At 35.5% G+C, this 13,114-nt stretch overlaps 1 protein-coding gene across 1 annotated transcript; it reads left to right on the forward strand.

The window, feature by feature from the left end:
- The first annotated feature begins 3,914 nt into the window (after nt 1-3,914).
- Nucleotides 3,915-5,543, forward strand: LOC133283907 (putative cyclin-D6-1). Its single transcript, XM_061480832.1, has 6 exons — nt 3,915-4,091; nt 4,206-4,286; nt 4,537-4,632; nt 4,727-4,943; nt 5,057-5,187; nt 5,331-5,543. Exons 1-6 carry the CDS (start codon nt 3,915-3,917, stop codon nt 5,541-5,543), a joined length of 915 nt encoding a protein of 304 aa, XP_061336816.1.
- The last annotated feature ends 7,571 nt before the right edge of the window (nt 5,544-13,114 follow it).

Raw genomic sequence — 13,114 nt, forward strand, 5'->3', positions numbered from 1 at the left:
ACCAAAAGCCTCCTGCAGCGCCTCCCATAACCGAGATGTGAACTTCGGGTCCCTATCACTAATGATACTCTCGGGCACCCCGTGAAGCGTCACAATCTCGCGAACATAAAGCTTGGCCAACTGCTCTGTAGTGAAGCTCACCTTCACTGGAAGAAAATGGGCAGACTTCGTCAGTCTGTCCACAATGACACAAATAGAGTCACAACCCGCCTGAGTCTTCGGCAATCCCACCACGAAGTCCATGGAAATACCTTCTCACTTCCACTGTGGTACTTCAAGAGGTTGAAGTTCACCAGACAGTCTCTGATGTTCAATCTTCACCTTCTGACAAACCAAACACTTGGACACAAATATAGCAATATCTTTCTTCATGCCCGGCCACCAGAAGTTCTTCTTCAGGTATTGATACATCTTAGTAGCACCAGGGTGGATAGAAAACTGACCCTTATAGCCCTCTGCCATAACCTCATCTGTCAATGGACCTCGAGGAACTACAATTCTCTACTGAAACAAAAGCAATCCATCATTGCCATTACAATTAAATATCGAACTAATCAAAATCAAAATACTGGGATCTTCAGGCAAATTCCTATCATTAATGTATTTTTTAATTATATTATTTGTAAAAATTTATACACTAACATGCACTTTTCACTTAATCCACAAATCATTAGATAATGTGGTGATCTCAATATAATCAATTTTTTTAATATTAAATTACTTATTAGAGAATATATATATATGTGTGTGTGTGAGAGACTGATGTCGAATTAAAAATTGATATCTCATCTGAACTGATAATTTTTATCAATGTAATAATTGTAATTTATTGAATTGTATCAATTAATTAATTATTAATTCTAAAAAAAATTGTATCAATTTTTCTTTTTTGACAAAAATCAAAGATTGAGATGGTGTGTTAAATATTTTTATTTAATATAATATCAAATGATTATGTTTCCCCATATATATATATGTATATATAATCAATTTAATTATAATTCAACTACATACAAACCAACAAATTATAAATCAGTGTTTTCACCAATTCCATAACCAACCCAATTTTTAAAACTACGAGCCCAACCAATAATACTGTTTAGTGGATTGACAAAATCCTTTTACTTAATTCTATTTATAATAAACTCACATTTTTTTATTACAATTTTTTTCCAAAATTGTATTCGTATTTCGTGTCAGAGTAAGACATTACCGTTTACTTTCTCTTTCAAAAATTTTGGATAACTATTGGTATAGACTATGTCGCACCGACATCGACATGAGACACGGGATACGATATGACACGATATTTTGACACGTTAATTTTAAAAATATTAAATTTCGACACGTTAGGACATGTTTTGATATTATATAATATTTTTAATTTATGTAGTGTATATTATATTTAGTATTCAATAATTTAACAAAAAAATAAAGCTAAACTTATAATACCCGTCAATTTTACAAAGAAACATAAGATATTCCAAATGTTTATATTAAACTTAATAAAATCGTAATCGTAATCTAACGAATCTAATAGTTGTAACTCAAAATGCAATGCAACGTAACATTTGAACTTTTTTTGAGTTTTTGCAACGAGTATTGGATTGTCGGAAAGTAGGTGTGTTCATCAACTGATCCAAACCGATTCGAACTGCGGTGACCGAACCGAAAAACCGATAACCAAATAAATCGAAAACTGAAAAAAACCGCAAATTTTAATTGGATTGGATCAGTTTTTGGATGGGTTGATGAAAATCAATCCAATATAGTAATTCTCCTCTACCTACTTGGATCTTTCCCTAATCATAGCCTAAAAATTTCTAAACCCAAGATCCATTAACTCATCAACTAAACCCAATAAAAATCTACTCACATCTCATCAACAAAATTTTATCTTTATAGAGCTTCATATCTCATTTCCAAAAATAAAAAAAACTATATTATAGTTTACTAATGCTTTTGTATTTCAAAAAAAATAATATTACAAAGCCAATATATACAAAAGATGTTATTTGCATAATAATCATAAAATAAATTATAGGATTTTCAAAAAACTGAAAACCGATCCAATCCAAACCGAAAAAAATTGGATTTGATCGAATCAGATTTGAAAAAAAATCCAAACCAAATGGATGATTATATGATCAAACCGAAGGGATTGGATCAGATGATTTTTACTTCCAAAACTGATCTAATCCAGACCGCAAATACCCCTATCAAAAAGTGTTGGAATGTCGATAAATATAAAAAAATGTCAGACATAACACATCAAATTTTTTGAAATGTCGATGTTTTATAAGTTACAGAGTGCAAGATTTATGCATTTTGTTAGTAGATGCGTCCTTAATTTACTTTTGTTTTTAGCCGGGCCTAAGCATGTTAAAATAGTACCATGTACCAACAGTCACTGACATGGACATGATGCTGAAATAATGGGGAAAATTTATTGGAGATCCAGAATTGAAAAGTTTGATTCCGGGATTCAGTAAAAGGTTAGTTGGGCTGAGATAATATAATCAAATAGATAAACAAACGATTCGATTCAAAAGTTTAATTATTATGCGAGGGGATTTTTTTAAGAAATTATATTATTCTTTAATATATTATCTCACATGAAAATTTATTTAATTTAAAAAATGGATAATATATAAATTCACCTATTTATATTAAAAATCTTCACAAGATTTAATTATTTATTAATCAAATGAGGACGGTGTCAGTAATATCGAGACTTTGATATCATATAAAAAACTAATTCAACTAAAAAATTTAAACGGTTAGGTAAGGGCATTTTTTTAATGCGTTATACTATTCTCTAACAAAATCAAATATATAATTTGGTTGCTTAAATGTTTTATAAATTAGTTTTAAAACTTTTTTCTTTAAAATTTAATTTGTGAAATTATCACATTAATATATGCTATAATGAGCATGCCCCATGTGTAAACTTTGGCTAAAAGCCTAAAACCGAAGATGTGTACTTTATCATATGGATCTTACCCTAGTTTGTTATATTCGATCCCCACATTGATTAGGGAGACTTTAAAATAAATAAAAAAACTAAACTGATCATCCGCATTTTGAGTCTCTTGCTTTATCTTAGAAACATAATGCTTCATTAGTGACATTGAATTGGGGCATGCGAAAGGCAATATATGTCATTCTCATTCATTCAGGTTTTTCTTTATTAGCTATTTCGCTTATTACGCCCAAAATACATCATAATTTATTCAAAATCATGATTGGCTTGGGGGAAAAAAAAGTGATACACAGTTATTAGAATTAGATAACATTTTACATGCATTTTCTATTTTGATTTTGGAGTCACGGGGTATTTAATACCAACTCGCACACATCTTAATCAGAAGCATGCCAACATTAAGCATTAAGGTAACAATCAAGAAAGGTCTCAAAATCAAATTAAAAAAGTTTCACATAAACACATTATTAACTTAACTTTCTTATATTTAAAAGGACAAATAAAATACATAATTCAACGCTTTAATGTTAAACTAAAACTTTCCCACAAAAATAGACCTGTGCTTTGGATGTCTAGCCAATCTGGTTCTGCCATAGCAAGATCATCTCAAGCAACTCTGAACACAGTGGACCAACAATATCCCGTTTTCCCAAATTTAATATATTTCAATGAGAGACAAAAGAGGAAGAGAGAGAGAAGCATAGAATGCAACAACACTAATAAAGAGAGAGTAGCAAGTAGCAAGTAGCAAGAAAAGAAAACTAGGCAAAGTTGTTGAGGAAATAAACTGATTCCACAGTCTTCATTTGAAGAAAGCTGAAAAAACTCTCTTAGCAGCTTTAGCTTTATGACTTTGCCTCTCTTCAACAATGCCTGTCTTTATTGCCTTTTAAGCACCACAGAGTAACTTCTTCACAAATAACTCTCATCCATGGAGTTTGACCTTGAAAACCCTTTAGAAAACTTCCACGACTTTCATTGTGATGCTGTCTCTTCCCTCTTCCTCATTGAATCTGACCACATCCCTTCTCAAAATTACTTTCTGACTCTCAAAGCCAGAGATATTGACATCTTTGTTAGAAGAGAAGTCATTTCCTTAATCTCACAGGTAAGTCTCAAGCCCAATTCTGTTCCTTTTTCGAGAAAGAGAATATTGATTATTGTTTGAAAAAACATTATATTTCTCAACATTATCTCAATGTAGATTGGTTGTTTTGTTCAGTTGTCCTGCACTTTGGATCCAGTTTTGTCTTACCTTGCTATCAACTATCTTGACCGGTTCATGGCAAACCAAGGGATATTGGTAAAGAAACCAAATTCGCTATTCATTTGCACATGATCTATTTGTTTTGTTCGTTGTTCTTCTCATTCATGAGATTGGTTTTTTGTCTTTTTTCTTTTTTTCAATCAAATAATTGCATTTGCCTTGTTTGTTTTTAATGAATACATTAAATCATATTCTTCTTATATGTATGAGAAGATTGACTATATAGAATAGTATCAAATGGATTCTATTCTCTTAAGATCTAACTCAAATTTGGTTTATATAACAGCAACCGAAGCCATGGGCTCTCAGGCTTCTTGCAATCTCTTGCTTTTCTCTAGCTGCCAAGATGATGAGAACAGAGTTCTCTGCCACTGATATTCAGGTAAAAAACGCTATGCATTCTATGTAATGTGCTTGAAAAAGCAAAAGGTTTTAGTTTATGAGGGATTTGTATTCATTTAAGCTTGTGTTAATAGGCTCTTTTGAAACAAAGTGATGGTGGCATCATATTTGAGACACAATCCATACAAAGAATGGAAGCACTTATCTTGGGAGCTCTACAATGGAGAATGCGGTCAATCACCCCCTTCTCTTTCATAACTTTCTTCATTACTTTGTCAAGGCTTAAGGACCCACCAATGGGGCAGGTTCTGAAAGACCGAGCAGCTGAAATCATATTCAAGTCACAAAGAGGTATGTTGTATGATTAATATTTAACTGTATGTTAAATATGAGTTCATTGGGATTACTAATCTTTAATTCTGGTTTAATAGTCATTTGTTTTTTTGTTTTTGTTTTTTATGCAGAGATAAAGCTTTTGGAATTCAAGCCATCTGTAATTGCTGCATCGGCACTTCTGTGTGCATGTCATGAGTTGTTTCCTTTTCAATATCCATGCTTCTTAAGAGAAATATCGGAATGTTCATATGTAAATAAAGTACTAATTCTTCCTTCTTTTATTATTATTATTATTATTAGTATTATTATGCTGATGATGTTGCATTATTGGGGTGAAAAATAAGTGGCAAAACTTGTTTTAATATTGAGTGAATAATAGATTGTATGACAATTTTATTGCAGGAAAGCATGGTGCAGTGCTATAATGTGCTACAATATATAACCATCGAGGAGTACGAGTCTGTGTTCAATGGGGTTTCAAGTTCAGACACACCGGATAATGTGTTGGACCATCATTTTCTGAGTTCAGAGAGTGAAAAAACCAACGGAATCACGGTTAATACTCTTCCACTGAGACAAGAGAAGGACCTCAAAAGAAGGAAAATCACTGGTTAGGGTAACAATCCAACGATCCGGATTTCTCGGATTATATATAATGCTGAAGTACTACCGAAGAAACTCAGAAAATTTTCTAATCCGCTGACCATTTGGAAGCGACTATGTCATTAGTCATATCATCTTGATCTAAAAAAAAAAAAATTTGAACATTGAAAATTGGTGGATATAGGTCACGGACAAAATCACTGTAACGTGATCCTGGTACGACTTTCGTTACATCTTTTGGTTGAGAACAGGAGCAGGCCATGGAAAGATAAGATGCGGGAATTTTTGTTTTTTAGACACACAAAAATAGAGACAAAACATGACTTTGAATTGTAGTATTGAATTTTGTGTGTCTGTTTTGTGGTTTAAGTGAGATTGTGTCTCTCAGCTTCGGGCAAAGAATTAATAAATGTAACGTTGTAACGGTGAAGCAACAACTTTCTTGGGAAATAAAATTTAGTATTTTTATATGAGCACGCAATATATTATATACAATATTTTTGTTCCTTCTTTCTTAAGTGAGATCAGGTCAGCGCAAAGCAATAAGTGCGAATCTCGCCGCATGAGCCTCCATGTTTTGTCGTTTACTTTTTTCATTCGTGTGTTAGTTGTTGAGGGGATGTTTGATAGAAAAGAAATTTTGTAGTGTGTGACAATATTATCAAGAATATGATAGCAAAGTGAAATATGTGGGAATGTTATAAAAATACTGCTTGGTATGTAAAAATATTACTGGAATTTTTTGATTAAGTTTACTGAATCTTTGTTTAGTTGATTGTGAAATATTAGTGGGAATGTAATCTTATTTTACAAAAATAATCCCACCTTCACTTTATTTTTTTAAAAATGATAATCAACTTTTCCTTGCTTTCACAGAGAAACGGATTGAATATGATCCACTTCTCTTCTCTTATCTGGATTCATCTTCCAAGTTGCAGGCAACTCTCTTTCTTTGTTCTTTTTCTTTCTAGGTTGATCTGTGCATTTTGTGATTGCACAAGCTACTTCACTTGCTTCTCCTACCTAGTACCTACTAACCGATCTTACTATTTTCCAAGCTTCCAGTTCTAATTACTACTTGCTATGTTAAATACGAGACAAACCAATTCTACTATTCTACATTTTTTGGTGGCTGGATTCAATTTATTTTATGCCCCCTCCTCTACATCCATCTATGTTTAATGTTGTTGCCTTATATTCACTACCTCTCGTGCGTACAGATGGGTTCTGCAGAGAAGAAGATGGACCTTCATTTTGATGAGGAGATTCCCTTCAGCTCTTCACCATCTACGTCTAAAGTCCATACTTTGAATTTTGTGAGAACAGTTGTCCGAAAAATTTTGTCCGAAATGAATACAATGTTCTGAAGAGGAAGGGCACATTTGCTCGAAAAATTTTGTGTCCAAATACCTATATTCGGTAAACGAAAAATACCACCACTTTGGTGGTATTTTGAGAAGGGAAAATGACTCACAATTTGTACATAACATGAAATCCAGGGAAAATAGATGGTAGGGCAAATATTGTGAAAACTCCTACCAAGCATGGGTATATATAAATCCCACTTTCACTTTCATATCATTCTAAAAAAGTTACTCCTACCAAATAGCCCCTAAGCGTTTTTTTTATTCGATTTTTCACATTGGTAGCAACTCATATAGATCATGTTAATATTTTTCGTAGCGTAAAGTGTAAACCTTTTTTGTTATCGACACCAAATTACTTCACTTAAAAATAAATTAGAGATCTTTCAGTTCTTGAACACATCTATGTGCTCTTCAATTTTTGATTCACTAATTACTATAGATTCTTGAGGGTTTTAACATCTTTAATGGCTATCTTTTTAGCTCCAAAAGGACTTATTGTGTTACTATTAGGTATCAAACTAACTGAGAAAGAAAATGACGAAAGACTTTGTTATATAGATAAGAAAAAAATGCATGCTACATTAGCATCCTAATTTATGCATAGGGTTACTACAACACCAAGCTACGTACAACGCTTCTAACAAATCCCTTATTTCGCGCATAGTTCTAAGGGAACACTGACCAAAATGCCACTGTTCACCAACTTTTTTACCTAAATGTCACGCGAACAGTATTATTTCTCAATCTGCCACGGGGGCAAGTTCGCTACCCGATGTAGCGAACTCGGTTTAATGACGTGTCACATTTCTAGTGAATAACAAGTACCAAGTTAAAAAAAAAAGTTTGAAGTTCGCTACATTGGGTAGCGAACTTGGTTAAAACCAAGTTCCCTACCCCGTGTAGCGAACTTGGTGTCCACTAGAAACGTGACACGTCAGCAAACTGAGTTCGCTACACCGGGTAGCGAACTTGCCCCCGTGGCAGATTGGGAAATAACACTGTTCGCGTGGCATTTAGATAAAAAAGTTGGTGAACGGTGGCATTTTGGTCACTGTTCCTAGTTCCAACCAACTCTCCTCACACCTTTATTCACATTAAACATGTGCACACAATCAACCTAAGCTACATCTACCCTAAGAATCCCTTGAGTCTCACAGAGTGATGCCTCTCACGTGTCGAAGCCCTTCTCGTAACACTCCCTTCCACTTCAGAAAATACCTTGTCCCCAAGATCCAAGGATAGATAACATGACGCATGTGTTCCTCCACCTCCCAAGTAGCGTCCTCAGGAACTGAGTGAGTCCGCTAAACCAAATATTGGCGCTAAGGAACCCCTTTTACAGAAACTATACAACCTGACAATACTGCCAAAGAAACTTGCACATGTCTATTCTCCATAGTTGACGCAGGAATGGGTATAGGTTGAGCATCAAGATTTCCTCAAAATAGCTTAAGCAAAGAAGCATAAAATGTTGGATGAATTACAATTAGGAGGCAGCTGCAAACAATAACCCATACTTCCCACTTTTTTCTCAATAGGGTAAGGCCCAAAAAAGTGTTTGGCAAGCTTATAGCTAGCACATTTTTCCACTGAAACCTACTTATAAGGTTGAAAATTCACCCACACCAACTCTCCCATCTCAAACGAACGATCTTTTCGGTGTCTATCACTCTGCATCTTCATTCAATTGCAAGCTTGCAGCAAATGAGACTTCAACCGCGAAAGGATCTCATCTCGTTGCACCAACAATGACTCAATTGCTTCAACTTTTATCAATCCCCTGGGACAAGGAGGAAATTGTAGTGGTGGTTTACCAAAAATTGCAGTGTAGGAAGTCATACCAATACTCGAATGTACACTCAAATTGTAATGGAACTGAGCCCGCCCTAGGAAATCAGACTAGTATTATGGCTTCTCATGGAAAAAAGGAATACACATATTGTTCAAGATAACAATTGGTCACCTCAATTTGCCCATTAGATTGTGGATGGTATGCAGAGCTAGTGTGCAATGAAGTTCCACTCAGCTTGAACAACTGAGACCATAACAGGCTCACGAATAACGGGTCACAATCAGTAACAATTGAATATGGAAAGCCATGAGTGTAAACCACCAACTCATAAAAAAGCCTATCCACCACCACAAATGTGAAAGAACGAGGCAACCTACCAAAATCGACAAATTTAGAAAGCCTATCAATGATAGTTGAGTATCCTCTAGACAATGGTAACCCAACAACGAAGTCCATGGAGAGATCCTTAAACACTCCATCTGGCATAGACAATGGTTGCAGCAACCTACTTGGCTTGGTAGTTTCATAATTCACCCGCTTATGAACCACACATTGAGCCATAAAATTCTTCACATCCTTCCTCATAGAACTCCAATAGAACGTGGCAGACATCCGCAAAAACGTACGCAAAACACCTGCATGCCCCCAACTGGTGTAGCGTGAGATTCATAAATCAACACCAGGATCAAGAAGTGGGACTTAATAAGAATATGTTATTATGGAATAAGATTCCATCCTTCATAGACAACGACTTATCAGCCCCAGGATTAGCATTAAACTTCTAATGGCATTGTAACAAATAAGGATTGTGTGCATTCTATTTTTTAATCTCCACAAGAACACTAAAAATCGATTCTGTAACAACATTCATAGCACAATCCTCATACACCCTTGATAAAGCATCTACGACAACATTACTATTGCCATCTTATACTCAATTGTGAACGAATAACCAAGCAACTTGCAAAGATATTTTTGTTGCTCCGTGGTCTGAATCGTCTGATTCAACAATTCTTTGATCCTCTTATGATATGTTCTTATTATAAATACATACCCAAGCAAATGTTGTCTCCACCGCTTGACAACAGCCGTGATCGCATACAATTCACGAACATATGTTGAGGCATTAGCCATCCTCGTTCCTAACTTCTTAGTAAAAAAACTAGGGGCTTCTCCTACTGCAAAAGCATTGCTCCCACCCCACTATTCAAAGCATCTATTTCTATTACAAATGGAAGATTAAAATTCGATAAGACCAATATTGGAGTCTGAGTTATAGCATCCTTCAAATACTGAAAAGCTTGAGATGCTACTTCTGTCCACCAAAATTGCTCAGATGCTTTCAACAAGTTTGTCAAAGGGGCAGCAAGCATGGCATAATTCTTTACGAAATGCCGAGATAACCCGTAAGACTAAGGAATCCTTGTAACCGTTTCACATTACAAGGCAGGGGCCAGTCCAACATAGCTTGAATCTTCTTTTGATCAGCATGCACTCCCTGGCTTGAACTTATGTGGCCCAAATATTCAATTGATACAGCCCCAAATGAACACTTGGACACCTTCATGAAGAATTTATGCACCTGTAAACATCTCAACGCAATTTCCAGATGTTCAAACTGTTCATCAATGAATTTACTAAACACCAATATATCATCAAATAACACAATTATAAAAGGCGTAAGTGAAGCTTAAACAGATGATTTATCACTGCTTGAAAGGTTGCTGGGGCATTGGTCAAGCCAAATGGCATGAATAGGAACTCATAGTGACATTCATGAGTCCTAAAGGCCGATTTCTGAACATCTTGAGGCAGTACCCGAATATGGTGGTACCCAGCCCTCAAATCAAGCTTTCTACACACTTTTGCTCCTCCCAACTCATTAAAGAGCTTATCAGTGGGAGGAATAGGGAACCTATCCTTGATTATGATGGCATTTAAGGCACTACAATCGACATACATCCGCCATGTATTATCTTGCTTGTGCACTAGGAGGACAAAAGATGAAAATAGACCACGAGAATGCTATATGAAACCAGCATAGAGAGAATTAGGCACCTGTCACTTTATTTCTGATTTCTGATTGTGGGCATATCGATAGTGTTTAACATTCACTAGCTTCGATCCTTCTACCAAGTGAATAAAATGATCTAAACCTCGAAAATGAGGGAGCTCACGTGGAATTTGGAATACTTCTTGATACTGCCATAAGACATGCAACAACTTCTCAGGCATCGCAGCCTTGAGAACCACTAACTCAGGTCTTGGAACCAAAGGAAAGCTCTTTGTGTTGCAATATGGCAAGGAAATTAAACTCCCCTTCACTGCCACTCACTACCATAGCTTCAAATACATCAGTCTTCTTATTCCCCACCAGAACAACGTGTTTCCCTTGCCACTGAAATTCCATTGATGACTAGACATAGTAACGGGTGACCTTGTCAAGTATCTCCAGCCAAGGCATTCCCAAAACAATAATAAGGTCACATAAACCAACACCCAGAAGTCAATGCAGAAAACATGACCTTGCAGATTAATTGATGCATTAAGATACTTCTTATTAGTTAACAGAAAGTAACCATTACCTAGAAAGACACATATTTTCTTGGCACGAGTCATAGGCAATTTCAAGTCACACGCCAATTGACTCTTAAGTTATGAGTGCTGCCAGAGTCTACCAACATTTGTAACTCACAATTCTTAATGGTAGAAAGAAACAACAAAGAATGCATACTTGAATGATCAGCCAAAGCATTTAAGGCACCATCATGAGAAGTCTTCGTAATGCCTTCAGAATGCCATAAAATCTCTTCCTCATCTTCAACTTTGTCTTGCACCTAGTTCAAATCCACCACCATTAAAAACAATTTATTCTTACACCTATGCTTCGCCGTCTATTTCTCCTCACAATAATAGCAAAGTCCCAATTTATGCTTCTTTTGCAACTCTGCGTGTGAAAGCTTCTTCACTATTTCAGGAGCAGGCAATGCTAACACCAGATTGGAGGTATTGAGCTAAGGCACTGTGGTTTAAGGAAGCACAAGATGAGGTGTTGTTGAAGCCCTTCAAAGAGAACTTCTTACTACTAATAGAAAAAGAAGCTCGGAGCTCTGTATGATGATCGTCATAGGCCAAAGCCTGTTGGATTGCTTGATGCAATGTCAATGGAGAGCAAAGTTGAACTACGCTTTGAACCTCAAGTTGCAAGCCTGAGATGAAGAAGCTTAGATACATGTCATCAATAATTGATCAACATCTCAAATTGTTGTATGTAGTCACGCATCGATCCAGATTGAGTCAGCTTGGAAAGTACCCCATTCAGGTTCGTATAGGCAGAGACGCTAAATCTTTCACGCAAGAAACATGTCAATTCTCCCCATGAACGAATTAGGACATTATTGTACATCCACTGATACCAACCCGCTGCCATGCCAATGCCATCCATGCACAACCCCGCAATATGAACCTTTAACTCCTCAAGAATTTGCTGAAAAATGAAAAACAATTCCATGCGAAAATCCAATTGTTAGGATCCATACTACTAAACACAAGAATCTCCAACCGAATTGCTACGGATGGATTTGAACATCTGATTCTCAACGCGACACAGTTTGAAAAGAAGAACCATCAGCATACTAATGAATCAGTGGAGTGTAAAGGTGAGGATCACGATTGCGTGCATCAAAAGCAAGAAAAATGCTATTGAGTTGTTGCAATTGCGAAACTATCAATGCCATCTAGTTATGGTAGTCATAAAGACGAGTTTCAACGCGAGATAGCTGCGATTGATTGTCATCCAAATGAGAATCAACACGTTGTTGAAACATATTGAACTCTTCAGCTAGATCCTGAATGCGCATTATGACGAACAAATGGTGTTCAACTGATGAAAGCACCAATTGTTAGGTATCATCCTAACAGAGAGAGAAAAAGAAAGGAAACAACGAAAGACTTTGTTATTCATATAAGGAAAAAAGAAAAAAATGCATGCTCCAATAGCACCCTACTTTATACACATGGTTCCTACAAAACCAAGCTACGTACAACGCTTATAAAAAATCCCTTATTTCACACACAGTTCCAACCAAGCTACGTGTCGAAGCCCTTATCGTAATAATTACTCAGTCCACAACTCAAGAACTAACGTATACGTTACACATGTAAAAGAGACTCCCTTATGCTTATTATACTGTAATCCATTGACCCATTTTTCAGTGTAATGTCATCTTGACTCATTATTTTTAGCAAATTGATCCTAATTTTTTTTAAGTATTATATTTATATTTTTTTTTTATTTTAAATTTCTCAACTCGACATTGGGAAAGTGGACTTGGTTTTCTTTTTTATCTTTTACTTTTTTTTATTTTTGGTTTATTTTAATTTTAGATTTTTTGTTTAGTTTTTTACTTTATTTTAATTTTGGT

This window comes from Gastrolobium bilobum, unplaced genomic scaffold, assembly GCF_033153095.1.
Source record: "Gastrolobium bilobum isolate Gb01-03AN ecotype WA unplaced genomic scaffold, APGP_CSIRO_Gbil_v1 utg28738, whole genome shotgun sequence".
Taxonomy (NCBI): Eukaryota; Viridiplantae; Streptophyta; class Magnoliopsida; order Fabales; family Fabaceae; genus Gastrolobium; species Gastrolobium bilobum.